The sequence below is a fragment of the Dendrobates tinctorius genome, unplaced genomic scaffold, assembly GCF_039654945.1.
Source record: "Dendrobates tinctorius isolate UK_male_01 unplaced genomic scaffold, ASM3965494v1 ptg000016l, whole genome shotgun sequence".
NCBI classification, from domain to species: domain Eukaryota; kingdom Metazoa; phylum Chordata; class Amphibia; order Anura; family Dendrobatidae; genus Dendrobates; species Dendrobates tinctorius.
The window spans coordinates 32582680-32597839 of NW_027361684.1; the positions used below are offsets into that span (position 1 = coordinate 32582680).

General features: G+C 42.4%; 1 protein-coding gene across 3 annotated transcripts in view; it reads left to right on the forward strand.

The window, feature by feature from the left end:
• The window catches only part of CUX1 (cut like homeobox 1), a 441317-nt gene that overhangs the window by 240348 nt on the left and 185809 nt on the right, over window positions 1–15160 (forward strand). For all 3 annotated transcript variants that reach the window (XM_073565621.1, XM_073565622.1, XM_073565623.1), the window contains exons 9-11: window positions 8132–8180; window positions 10123–10227; window positions 12595–12783. In XM_073565621.1, the coding sequence (XP_073421722.1) occupies window positions 8132–8180; window positions 10123–10227; window positions 12595–12783 (343 nt within the window). The remainder of the gene's footprint in view (window positions 1–8131; window positions 8181–10122; window positions 10228–12594; window positions 12784–15160) is intronic.

Here is a 15160-nt window from a genome sequence, read left to right on the forward strand (position 1 = left end):
ACCACAACTGAAATCATGGTAAAGTGCACCAATGTAAGACATAGGGGGTATGTAAAACATATACATTCGTGGGCAAAAGACTGTGGTTGCCTACAAGGATGATGCCAACTTAATTAAGATACTGGAGGCATCCTAATATTACATAACAATGTATTATGCCATCACATAGGTGCAGTATACAACACAAGTGTGACTCACCTACCTCCCAGGACGAAGCTAAGGCGAAACGCGCGTCGGGGACTGCGGTATCACAGGTGATATGTGCTTTTCACTTTAGGGGGTTGCGTAATATCTAGAATGGAGGCATATGCCATGGACAAACTTGTGTTGTATACTGCACCTATGTGATGGCATAATACTGTGGGTATATACTACCTTTTGCCCCTGACCCAGATAATGCTTTACAGTATTACTGACAACATATTTCATAGATATGCAGGACTCTGGCCATATTACAGGTCATGTCTTCTGATTATATGTGTCTGCTCAGTGTCATTAGCAGGATATTAGGTCTAGACATACACCTTTTTTAGATTTGATTTTGTGTTCAGATTATCATAGAACTGTCATGCATTTAATCTGACCATTATCTGCTGTGAATTTTCTCATGCTGGGCATACATTTGTGCAATGTCCATCACATTGTTATGTAATATTAGGATGCCTCCAGTATCTTAATTAAGTTGGCATCATCCTTGTAGGCAACCACAGTCTTTTGCCCACGAATGTATATGTTTTACATATCCCCTATGTCTTACATTGGTGCACTTTGCCATGATTTCAGTTGTGGTGTATTTTTTGTGTACACTTGTATACGACTGGCACACTAGTACTTGTGATACCCACTGATGTATTTATCTCCTTTTATCATGTTCATGTCTATTGTATGTGTTTCAATAAAGCTATTTGTATTTTATGGCATTATGCTTCCTTGATCTGTTTGGTATATGCATTAGTTGGGAAGTGCCATATATTTTCAGGCCCTAGTTGTGAAAAGGTGTGGTTTGTATGTAGCTTCCACACAGAGCAAGCGTTGGGCAGATCCATAAGCCAGCAATCAGTGTGAACTGTAGGCAGCGAGAAATACTAGTTTTTTTTGCACAGTTGTATTGGTGTACAGTTATTGTTGCTGTTACTACTTTCATATTTTCAGTGCAGCGCCAAAAAGCCAGTGACCGGGGAATACTGCCTTTCTGGCTGAGGTACAAGTCTACCTAGAGCTTATTCCATTGATTACGGACTAAAAACCGCTTTAACTTTAGATTATTGACGACCAATTCTCATGATCATCAGATGATGTCGTAGGAAGAGAGTAATCAAGCGTGTGGATTTTCGGTGCCTGATCCTTTTTTCCCAAGGTAGATGAGCTGCTTTGATAGGTGTGTGGCAGCTTCTTACTCCATTCTTTCTATTTAGAACACATGCATTCTCAACTGAGCTGAGCATGGGTTGGGAGGCACAACGGTCACAAGCGCAGTCAGTCTGCTATCTAATGCATAATTCAAGGTATTTATAAGACAGTTTTCCATATCTGGCAGTGCAGTGGTCAGTGGTTAGCATTGTAGCCTTGCAGCGATGGGGTCCTGGGTGCAAATCCCACCAAGGACAACCTCTGCAAGGAGTTTGTATGTTTTCTCGTGTTTGTGTTGTTTTTTTTCCAGGTTCTCCGATCTCCTCCCACATTACAAACACATCCTGATAGGGGATTAAGATTGTGAGCCCCAATGGGGACAGTGATGATTGTTTACAACGTGCGGTGAAATATGCTGGGGCTTTATGAGCACTCGTAATAAATATGCAATGCAGATTGCTGAAGATAATACTTTTGATTTAGTCGAAGTGTTAGGAAATTATGTTCTTGCGTAAAACAGTTCAGGAGCATCCATCACTGACACATGTTCATGCATAGCTTTCCTTTAGGAAATGCACCATTATATTATGTCTATAGAGAGCCTTATAAATGATCCCAATAACTGTGTAACCCAGTCTGGAGGGGTATTTTTAATGTTTGACAATCTGTGTCAATAATATTCTATTACATGATGGAGGAAGCATTACCCTAATCTATGGCAGGAGAGCCTATAATGCATTGCTGAGCTCAGGACATTCTCGCATGCCTTCCTTCATAGATCCACAATGAATCACGCAGTACACTTAATTCTCCGGGACACAGCTGTTCAATTTGTCCAGCACTGGAACGATTGAACCTTGAGTGACAGTTCCAGGCGATGGCGGTGATTGCTCAGTGGGTTACATGCAGAGCTGTGACCTGCATTTCACATATTGTGTGTACGATTCTGTTTGCCCCCTTTTATTTCACACCTAAGTTATTTGGACACCATGTTGGGCCACTGGAGGCCAATTGTGGAGTCAATTCTTACATGTGTCGATTGTGTGGAATGGAATTTCTGTTTTCTCAGTAGTTCCCTCCTGGTTACCTATGTGTTGTGTGGTTTTATGATCTGGGGCCTCATCAAGTCTATAATTTATGGTCAGTAAGTTAAAAATGAACCTTTCCAATCATAAAAGAATATGTTGCAACATGGTTTCAGTTAAAGGGTTAAATTATTAAGCATAAGACCAGCTCTGACCCCTGCACATTGTACAGGACTACTGATTTCTATGAATACTTTGGACATCTAGTTTGTATGATTGATTGATCGATTGATTAAATGGAGCAGCACAGTGTATGGGGTGCAAGCTCCTAAGTGCTGGCCACCTCCTTAAGGCAGGTGCAGACGACCGTGTCCTCCACAGCCGAGAAAATCGATCTGTGCTATCTCAGTGTGATCCCATTTTCACAGAGGCGGAGAGGGAAAAAAAAGCAAAAGTTTCTCCACCTTCAGTCCGTGAAAATCAGAGTGCAGTCCGTTTTTTTTTTTTTTTTTTACACTAGCCCATAGACATGAATGGGCTAGTGCAATCCAATTCTTGAAGGCAAAGTGTGCATGCTGCGATTTTTTTGTCATTTTTCCCCTCAGTCTGAGGAAAAAATCAAACAGGTGTACAACGTCAGAGTAACGTGGATACGAGTACTATCCATCAAAACCATGGATAGCCCTCGTGAGATTAAAACGGTCATCCGAGAAAAGGAAAAACTCCCTAGAAATTTCAAATGAGTGGAGACTTCCTTGCTGAAAAGTTGCATTGGAGAATAAAATCAGGATTTATTTTATATTTCGATAGATATGGATATCTTAGTGCTATGGAACATGATCCTAATGAAATTATACAATGGTCATATTTTACCCATGTCATTTTTTTTGCATAGCTATGATTGTAGAGATATGTCACATTTCTTCTAGCGTTAAATGCGCTTCTGCGTGTCCAGTGTTGATCATTTTTTTTCAGGACATCTCGAAAACTGTCTCCACGTTTTTTCATTTCTCCCTCTTTTTGTTCCACTTCATTATATCTTGCTCAGTCATCCAGTTCCTTGTCAGTGCTGCCTGACGTGTTGCAGAGCTGTAGCAGCAGTGTCCCAGTACAGATACTAAGGTCTGGGAGGTTATGCTCACGGAGTTTCTGTAATATACTTCATTACTGCATTTTTCTTCCTTCTATCCCAAACACCATGCTGCGGTGTAGCTTTACATGGTCAGCTCACTCTCTATTAGATGCTGCTTTCCACTTCTGCTGAACTGAGATCCTACTCTTTTTTTACAAACCATCATAGTACAGGAATCCCCCTGTCCGAGCTTCTGTGCTCACCATCTGTGCTCAGACAGGGAGAGTCCAGTACTCTGTAAATTAGGGTTTCTGACCTCGGCTGGGCAGCAGATGGAAGCAGCTTCTGAACGTGTGAAACCGCACTACTGCATTAGGGAGAGAAGCACATAAAGTAACAGAATGGATTACAAAAAGGCGTCACTTTGCAATGTGTGGAGGATAATTAAATAAAAAATGTTTTGTTAATGTTTAAGACTTAAGAAAGGTTTTTCACCTTAAACACCAATTTGCGTTATTACTGTGTGTTATGTAGTACCATGTTACAGTCACAAAATCACTGGTTGCCACTGGAAACAGTCAACAACATATTCAATATGTTGAATTTCAGCATGCCGATATGTTCTGCTAGGAAATGAGCCATAGGTATTAGGTAATGATGATAGGCATCATACACAATAAATAGCAGTTGGCCAAACCTGCTATCTCTCCTGAAGGCACCATACACAGTAGCACTAGCTCTGACAAGCGCTGCGGAGTACATGATGAGAAAGCTGCTGCCAGATTCCTTTGGCGGCAGCTAATCTCCCAGAGAACAAAGGGATCATCATCTGCAGTCTGGAATCTGACATGCCAGATCTATATCTCCCTCGACATCATATATTAGGGGAGAGTTGGGAGGCCCTTAGCGCTATTCACATTAGACTGTCGGCATAGCCGGAGCGATATCGTGGGGTTGTCTAATGTGTATGGATGTCTTAAGCCACCATCAGGAGCCAATCAAATGAAGATGAGTGCTGAGCCAGAGGGGTCAGAAGCTATCTTCTATGAATGATGTGCCTTATCTGCCTTCAATAAATCTAAAATACAACAACTTCATTTTAAGCACAGTTATCATTAGATGTAATAAACCATTAACTGTCTCCATCTTTACAGCCTTATCATAAATAACCCAGATAGAAGTGAGGATGATAACAGGACTGTTATCACCTAAAGATAAGGTTCCTTTGCACTGTAAATAGAACATGATACTAAGTGTCATTTTGAATTCCTTGCGCCAATATAAAGGCACAACGAATTATCAGTCAGATGGAAATGATAACAAATGGAACTAGTTGTTATAATCATTTAGCAAAGCGATCATAGAGCAAGATCGGTGACTCCTCAAATGTGAACTACAGCCTATATGTGAACCCCATTGGGCTAGTAATGTGTTAATAGTGAGTAAACTGACTCGGAGTAAAGCCCCCGTCACACACAGCGAGATTGCTGCTGAGTCACAAGTTTTGTAACGCAACAGCGATCTCACCAGCGATCTCGCTGTGTGTCACAGCGATCAGCGACCGGCCCCCCCTGCCAGGTATCGCTGATCGTCCTGGAATGGCCAGGACATTTTTTTGATCTCTGGTCTCCCGCTGGCCAGCACGCATCACTGCGTGTGGCAGGCAGGAGACCAACAATCAGCGAGCTGGAGCTGGTAACCAAGGTAAACATCGGGTTTCTAAGCGCCGGGCGGCGCTTAGAAACCTGATGTGTACCTTGGTTACCAGCTCCCTGCACCAGCGCGCTGGTAACTAAGGTACACAGTGGGTAACTAAGCGACGTGCGACGCTTGTTACCCGCGTGTCGCTGTCCTGATAGCTGGTGAAGTTGCCTGTTTGGCAGCTCACCAGCGATCATGTAGCGACACACCAGCGATCCTGACAAGGTACAGTAATATCGTTGTCGGGATCGCTGGTGAGTCGCTATGTGTGATGGGGCCCTAAGGCTCCTTTAGACGTACCAACCACAACAGCGAAATGACCAACGATCAGCTACATGCCAGCCGATCGGTGGGCAGTCTACATGGGAAACCTTAATGCCACATGCACAGAACATTCATTAATATGACCGTTCTATGTCCAGAGAATATTGTGTTATGGGCAGCACATCTGCTGTTTGCACAGGGCGATGTGCTCTACATAGTGATGATTATTAAGCCCCTTTAAAAATCTGACGCAATGAATTGGCGTTTTGCTTGTTTAGCGGGCGATTGCCATCCTGCTTGTACAGACTGATGGTCGGGTAAGCGTTCCTACAAAATCTCATTTCCCGATTATTGACCTGTCTAAGCAGGCCAGAAATCTTTCACCAATAAGCGATCTTGTACTGGATGGCATGATGGCTGACACCCCAATCACCCCTTGTAATATATAACAGAAGCTGGAATGTTGTGTCAGATCGGAATGCTGCCTGACGGACCCGGTCATTCTGTTCATTGTGTTTCCTCGTGGTTTCTGTGATCGGGATGGCGATATTATCACTGCCTGCCGAGCACATCGTACACAGTGCAGATGTCAGATGATTGGGCCACCTATGGCAATACTTTGGCTACATCAGTTATGGTGGACTTATTCTTCAGCAAAAAAAAAGAGATAAAATATGAAGGTAAAAAAAGAAAAAGATAAACTTAACTTTTCATGGTAGGGGTTAGCCCAGCTGCTAATACAAACGCTTTGTCTGATCTCTGTTAGTAGCGGATTTACAAAGGATAAACTGTGCTCTTCTATTAGAATACCCTCCGATCTGACCAAAATAGGGCACAACGGTTGGCCAGTATTAAAAAAAGAGAAGAGTTACATTTTGCTAAAATGTTTATTAGCAAGGAAATCATTTAAAATACCAATACTGGGTCTGGTTTGAACGTGAAACATGAATAGAAATATTTATACATGTAGAGATTAAGATGAATTCATATTTACAGTGCGGACCTATAATTAGGAGCTGTTTTGAGCCGAGCCGCACTTCTTAAACAAGAAGACTGGAATGTAAGCAGCTGCAATTACAGAGGGAGCGATATGTCAAAAAGTGATCTCCACGTAATTCTGCGGGCCATTTTCTATGACAAAAATAGTGTTCGTTTAGTTTCTGCCGCGCATTGATTACATGCAGTCTCTGTGTGTTTAGTATGGAAGCCTAGGAACTGATTGGGAAATAAAGCGTTCTATCGCGCTCATTTACATATTCATAGAATGCCAGCTCATTAGCTCTACAGCAGGGTTATGTTCCTAATAGTACTATAACCATGTTCATATACCTTTCTATAAAGTGGGCACTTTCATCTGCCCATAGACATATTGGTGGAGCAACAACGGAGCTGCCAGGCAAGGATCTATGGTGGCTTAGTGGTTAGCATACTGTAGCACTGGGGGCCCGAGCTCAAATCCCACAATGGACATCTGCAAGGAGTTTGTATGTTCTCCCCATGCTCGTGTCAGTTTCTATGGTTTCTTCTCACAATGCAAAGACATAGTGAGGTAGATTGTGGACCCCAATGGGAACAGTGATGATGTCTGTAAAGCGCTGAGGAGTATGGTGGGCTATATAATCAACTCCTAAATATATAATACACATTTTGATGAGCATAATTTACATGTTGGCGATCATAGTTGACAACTTGTCAGCCAAGTGATCATTTGTCCCTACAGCCATGCCAGGGTGCCAATACACGGCATGGCAGTCAGCCGAACCATTGTTTTGGTGACCGCAATCTCTCCCGTATTCCACCATACATATGATCATTCGATTGCGTGTGCTAGTGTTTCCAGGGGCTGAGGGGATAATGCTACTACCACATGCCATTGGTGGCGACTCATCTGCCCTGAGAACAAAAGGAAATGGCATTTCACTTCAAGCTGATTGCTCTTTTCCCCAACATCATCTGCTGGGAGGGAGAATTGCAGGCCATCATGACCCGATGGTCAAGTTGCCCAGCTGAAATCATAGGGTTCAGAAAAAATGAATTTACTGTGTATGGGGCCATTTATTCATCAAATGAGAGAACTGATCCTAGTGAGAGAAGAAGTGCACCATTCTGTAAAGAGCTATCCGACAATCCTGGTCCAAATGGGAATTATTGGTAGTTACAAAAAAGGCCTTTTTTTCTAGAAAAAAACGACATAAATAATAATATACTTGTGAAAAGTTACTTTCTGAATGTTTAGTACAGTAGATTGTTCGTTGGGATCAGAAGGGAAAGATGAGCTCTTCTGGGGCTGACCGGATCATGTATAGTGGTTGTACATATAACACATCCATGTACCTTTTCTCATCCCTAAGTAGAAGCTGATGAACATTAGTCTTTTTTAAACCATATTGACAATGTGTAAGCGGTTCCGTTTTCCGCCTTTGTACCTGTGGATCAATGTGTGATGGTGAGGGGCTGGGTTCTTGGAATCCTATTGATACGAGAATGAAGGTAAAACTAGAAGTAATGCTATAGACATAAGCACCTTGTCTCCTAAAACTGTGAGACCGGCGTTGTTGTACCAGACATGGTGCTTTATGATACGGACTACTGTGGGTCCAAGAGTCCAGAGCCACACTGAACTTATTATTAATCAAATATCTGACAACGTTTCTTAACAAGTTACTTAGTATTTACCAGCTTTACCTATTTGTGTTTTCTTTTCCCCCTTCATTTCTAGGGCCGATGAGATTGAAATGATCATGACCGATCTTGAACGAGCCAACCAGGTAACTTGATCAGCATTGAGCAGCGTGTAATTGTCTCATGTCACTTTGGTTCACAAACCTCATTTCAACCGAAAGACGACAAAATATGTCTGGTTGTAGAGTGTTACTGTAAGCGCTAGTATCCACACGTTCCAGGCGCAGGTGAGGAGCTGGATCCCGGCCACCCGTCTCATGTCATCTCCAGTGTTTCTTTTGGGAACGTTCCAAATCAATAATAAAAAACCCCTTCTACATCCTATTTATACACGTACGAGGGGATATTGTACGTTCAGTAATAATGCCTTTAAGAAAGAATACGGTATTGAAATTTCATGATGCGATGATGGCAGTGTTAAAAGCCTTCTAATGCACACCATAATATCACGCTGGGAAACGCGTCCTGGTCTCGGCTCTACACTGGAGTTATTTGCCTCTGCTTTGGCATGCACACATTTGCTTTTGTCCAAGAAGGATTTGTAGTCCTAACCAAGGTCTTTTGGCAGGCGAGCGCTGAACATGACGTTTTGATTAAGCACATCTTCTGGGAGTGTAAGATCACGCTGAAAAGCTCTGGGATCTGGGCTTTCTTTGAATGGATTTTTACGTATTAAGACGGAGATGTGTGCAGTGAACACATGCTTTTCTTTCGGAAGCCGACCCAGAATTTAGTTTTTTTTTTTTTAATTTATTTATTTTTTTTATGGGATCTACATGAAAGCTGTCCGGATGTTATGTCCAATGGATCAGAGGCAGCTACCGATTACTTACAATACAATTACTCACGTCCTATTCAATGGCGCTTGTTTTCAGGAGAGCTGCGTCCTTAGTAGTTCTCTATTGTTAGAGATCTAATGAATTGTTTGGCTTGATGGAGCCAGAGAAGGGAAGAGATGGAAAACAAGCCGGTGGGAAGGTTTATTTAAATGTTTGGCTCTGCCATGGAGCACCGAGCACCTGTACTTGGTTTGAATAGTCATTCCGTGCTGACAGATTCCATTTAAAATTAGGTTTTTTCTAGCGCTCCTAACGACTGTTCAAACCAAGCACAGTTTCCACCTACTTGCTTTTCTTCCATCGCTGCCCCCTCTTCTTTGATTGACAGCTCTAGATACATAGAGGCAGGGAAAGGAGGAGATAGATGGAAAACAAGCAGGTGGGAAAGGTGTATTTGGTGTGTTTTGTTTGAACAGTCATTTTCTTACTGACAGTTACCTTTTAAGTCGTGCCATGACAGACTCCCTTTAATCTTGGGATTACATTCAGATGCAGTTGAAGGTCTGAGATCTGCCCTCATCTCATGGCTAGCCACTTTTTCTAGCCTCCACACACATCATCGTCGAGTACAATATTCCTGATGAATTCCAATTCCTCAGCGGGTGTAAAATAATCCCATTCAGCTCTGAATTACACGGCGGATTTGCGTCCTCCTTAGAGCTAGTGCGGCTACTTCACCCGACTCCATCCTTCCGCCGTTTTAACCCCTTTATTGCCAGCTCGTGCCTTCCATTGGCTGAGTAGAATCCGACCCCACCAGATTAAAAGGTTCCTACCGTGCCTCCCCCCCCATGAGTCATTCCCACAAGTAATTCTGAAATGAAATCATTCTCGGCGTGAGTATAGAAATAAATTGAATAAAAAAGATTCCATTTCTCCTCATATTTATTCAGCCTGATAAATTCAGTGGGCTGCAGCATTAACAGCAGCAGGGGATTCCTTGCTTCTAGCGTTAAATTACTGTCATAATCGCTCAATTATTTCTTCCTTGTACTGTTTAAAATAAAAATCCATCACTTTCCAGTTTTTTTTTCCTCCCTCCCCCCCCCTAACATTTATTAGGTTGAGTGTTTAGGAAAATCAATTATAGTCAGCCGGGCATGAATTGATGAATGTTCTCAGATTAATTGTCAGTTGTTAAAATGAATGTATTTCTCTCTTCACCTTCTTTTTTCCCCCCTTCCTTTAGAGAGCAGAGGTGGCACAGAGAGAAGCAGAGACCTTAAAGGAGCAGCTCTCATCAGCGAACACATCCCTCCACCATGCCTCACAGACGCAGAAGCCTCCCGATACGGTGAACATGCACTTTATCATTACATCTTTATTCTTTATGAGGATGTGATACGAAATGTACTCCTACTAATTATCCAGCGGTTTGTTCTTGATACTTACCACATGAGAATAAATTGCTCCTTTAAGGAGAATGTCAGCAGGATACTACCCCACCAACTATACGTGCATATAGCTCTCTCATAGACAAGTCCACCAATACCATTACATGGCCTCTCCGGTCCTCCCTTACTGAGAAATCAGTGTTTGACTTTATGTGCAAATGATGTTGAAGAGCTAATTGTCGATCAGAAGCCTCCGTCACTCCAGCTCTATTCCCTACCCAGCGTCACCTCCTCCTGCTTGACTCGCTGCTTTCCCTGAAGTCTCAAAGGATAGAGGCTGTAAGTCAAGCGGCAAGAGGCAGCACTAGGAGGGAGTAGAGCTGGAGTGACAGAGACTTCAGATCTACAAATAGCTTTTCATCCTCTCTGGCATAACAACTCAAATGCTATTTTCTCTGTAAGGGCTCATACTGACTTACGAGAGACTCGCACGATTCTCGTGCTAGTCTCTCGCATGAAAACCTGGCACTGCCGCCGGCACTCGGACCGGAGCGTGCGGCTACATGTATTTCTATGCCGCCACACACTCTGCTCCAAGTGCCGGCGGCAGTGCCTGGTTTTCATGCAAGAAATTCACACCAGAATCGTGCGAGTCTCTCGTAAGTGGGTATGAGCCCTAAGGGAACGGACTGGCCGTGTAGAGGTATAGCTGGACTTGTGATTGAAAGAGCCATATGTGCATATATATAGTTTGGGGTGTGAAATCCTGCTGACAGAATCCCTTTAAGAGTGCTTTCTTTATAAAGTCCCTTTTACTGCTTCAGGTATAGGTGTAGTTGTTCTGCAGTTGCAAGATTGTGACTGCTGGTGTAAAGTTTATGGTGCGATGTTGTTTCTGTGCGACCACACGACCATTTAATGTATATGGTAGTGTCCAGAGTCTACTCGCGTGGCAGATGTGGGGCTAAGTAAGATTCAGGTGTGTTGGCTTTCAAGATGCCACATCCTTTGTTCTCCTACCAGTGTCTGGTAACTCTTCTATTGAGAGTATATGCCCGATCAGCTGAGCACGTATATATGTAGGGGGGAGACAGGATAGTTGTTGACCAAGAACTCATTTGGCCCACACCTAATCCTTTTAAGTGTATAGATAAATGAAAGGGAGTCAGTCACAGGGTTTTTGCTACCACATCTAAGAGCAGCATAATGTACAGTCCAGACAGAAACCCTGATTCCAGCGATGTGTCACTTACTGGGCTGCTTGTTGCAGTTTTGATAAAATCCATGTTTTCTCTATGGCAGAGATTGTAGTTCTCTGAATGCTGAGCCCTATATAACTCCACCCCCACCACTTATTGACAGCTTTAAATGGCCTGTACTGTACTGTACTGTAAATGGCCAGAGAGCTGTGGGCGGGGTTATACAGGGCTCAGCATTCAGAGAACTGCTAGACCTGCAGAACTCAAGAATATGGAGGACTACATGGCAGCAGGTTAAATAGTCCTTTAGTGATAAACTCCTGCTGATAAAACAATAATTGTATCAAAACTACAGCACGTTAACCAGTAAGTGACACATCGCTGTAATCATGGTCTTTGTCCCTAAATTATGCTGCTCTCCGTTTAGGTGACAAAAACTTGATGACAAATTCCCTTTAATAGTATGCCACACTTTCAATTGCAAACTAGACCTTAAAGGGGTTGTCTCATTTGGAAGAATTATGACATATTGTAAGTGTTTGCCATAAATGTCCAAGAGATGAAGGCCCCCTTCATGCTTGCTGGGTAATTTTCGGAGCTCCCGATGACATGAATAGGAATAAATGGAAACGGCCTGGCTCTTTCTGAAAATAGATGTGCGTATAATGGCCATTTATGGCATATCTTGTCAATATTAACGTATGAGCTGGCCATGTACATAACATTAATGATGCATGAATCCTCTTATTGCGGCGGCCTCCACCTACCCTGTATGGGGCTGTCCTAACTCTACCCTCCAATTTTTAGGGGTGAAGTGCAAATAAGCCACCACCAGGGAGACGTCTGGATTTAAAACACATGCATGCACAGCTAAACTGAGTGTGCATATATGTCGGGAGGTCTAGAGGGATAGATGTCGGCCAGACAGATTTAGTGGTATATGAAGTTCTGAAACGTTGAGTGTAATGAAAGGCTTCAGTTGTAGTTCCCTTTTGAGTTAGAGCGACCGGATAAATTCCCTTTTCACTTATATGCAGTGTCCCAGACCAGTATTCTACACAATGCGCTTTGCTTTACTATATGTCTCACTTCATTTGAGTAAATTGTGAAACTCTCCCGTCTCTTCAGGATCAGGCGACGGAGGGATCAGATCGCTCGAATATGGAAGTTGAACTTACCGCAAAGGAGCATGAAATAGCCCAACTTGTGGAAGATGTGCAGCGGTTACAGGCCAGTCTTACAAAGCTCCGAGAAAACTCAGCTTCTCAAATATCTCAGCTTGAAAAGCAGCTAAACACCAAGAACAGCAATCTTAAAGTAAGTGTGATTGACCTGATCCTGGGGTGCGTAAATTCACCGCTCGCTATTGGATTCTCAGCCACTGAGTCCGGATTATAATAGCTGCATCTGCTCTATGCCGCCCATGCACACTGGATCGGAGAGGTCTGCAGAAAAGGAATGTCCCCATGTTTATTCATGACGGTCAACACACAACCGGATAACGAAATCTGAAAAATTATCTTTGTGACTATTAACTACTGTCCCCTCATTGCTCCACATGTACAGGATATGCACTCTCAGATCAGCCTTAAAGGGAATCTTTCACCAGGTTATTGCTTTGTAATCTGAGAACTGCGTGATGTAGGGGCTGAGACCCTGATTCCATCAATGTGTCACTTGCTGGGCTGCTTGCTGTCATTGTGATACAGTCATTGTTTTCTCTAGCAGTGCTCACAGAATGCTGAGTCCTGTATAACCCCGGCCACTCCACTAAGATTTTTGTGCACACTGTGCATAGGCAGAAAGCTGCCAGTCACTGTTTGGGTCGAAGGTAAACAGAGCAGGAAGACTAGATGGCACAATATACCTAGTCCTGTAGTGATAAACTCATGAAGATGAAATACTGAAACAACAACACACAGCCAGTAAGTGGCTTAGCGCAGTGATCAGGCTCCCAGCCTCTGTATCACGCTGCTATCAGATTACATGGCGAAAACCTGCTGACCGTTTCCCTTTAAAAACCCAGGCTAAATGTAATTTTTTTTTCAGTTAATTGGCCGTCTGCTGACAGAAGTAGATCCAGTAATCTTATATTCATCAGGAGGGATAGCATGTCAGTATTGAGAATGTGTAATCTGAAAGTGGCCTATTGTCTAAATCGGGTTTTTATATTATTTTATTTCACATCACGAACTATATTACAGAAAATGAATAGACTAAAATAAAAAAATAATATACTGTTTATGCTCTGATCTTAGCATAGGTCTGTATGAAGTGGGGCGTAGAGGAGCTGTGACATTATCTATTGTGAATGATGGCTCCTTTGTTACCTACTGTGTATAGAACCCTTATGTTGCTGGTGTACTTACCACATCATGATGCCTATATAATACTGATATTCAAAGGAGCATGGGCATATAAGTCCAGCTAAAGCGTGAGAGAGCTTAGGAGTCCTAGTGTGCAATCTCCTCCCACCCTGCCTGTCTGACAGCTGCAGCTTGTACTGAATAGCGTGAGATCTCAGCGACCGATAGGACACTGAGAAGCGGTCAGTCAGACTAGGTGGGAGGAGATTGTGTGTAAACTTTCAGAGATTGGTTATATAGCCATTCTGACAGATTTTCAAAGTAAATACACCAGTCTGGTCTAAGTGATGTATTTAGTACTGTATGCAGTTTGTATTATGACATTTGGTGTCAGATCGGCTTTAAGGTTACGTAAAGTAATTATAGCAAACGCAGTGTTGTAAATTTTTACATGACTTTTGGTTCTGGAGATCTATACTATACTCTTACATAACTTCTCGTCCCGGAGATCTATACTATATTCTTACATGACTTCTGGTCCCGGAGATCTATACTATATTCGTACATGACTTCTGGTTCTGGAGATCAATACTATATTCTTACATGACTTCTGGTCCCGGAGAGCTATACTATATTCTTACATGACTTCTGGTTCTGGAGATCTATACTATATTCTTACATGACTTCTGGTCCTGAAGAACTATACTATATTCTTACATGACTTGGGTTCTGGAGATCTATACTATATTCTTACATGACTTGGGTTCTGGAGATCTATACTATATTCTTACATGACTTGGGTTCTGGAGATCTATACTATATTCTTACATTACTTCTAGTTCTGGAGATCTACACTATATTCTTACATGACTTCTGGTTCTGGGGATCTACACTATATTCTTACATGACTTCTGGTTCTGGAGACCTATACTATATTCTTACATGACGTCTGGTTCTGGAGATCTACACTATATTCTTACATGACTTCTAGTTCTGGAGACCTATACTATATTCTTACATGACTTCTAGTTCTGGAGATCTACACTATATTCTTACATGACTTCTGGTTCTGGGGATCTACACTATATTCTTACATGACTTCTGGTTCTGGAGACCTATACTATATTCTTACATGACGTCTGGTTCTGGAGATCTACACTATATTCTTACATGACTTCTAGTTCTGGAGACCTATACTATATTCTTACATGACTTCTAGTTCTGGAGATCTACACTATATTCTTACATGACTTCTGGTTCTGGAGATCTATACTATATTCTTACATGACTTCTGGTTCTGGAGATCTATACTATATTCTTACATGACTTCTGGCTCTGGAGATCTATACTATATTCTTACATGACGTCTGGTTCTGGAGATCTATGCT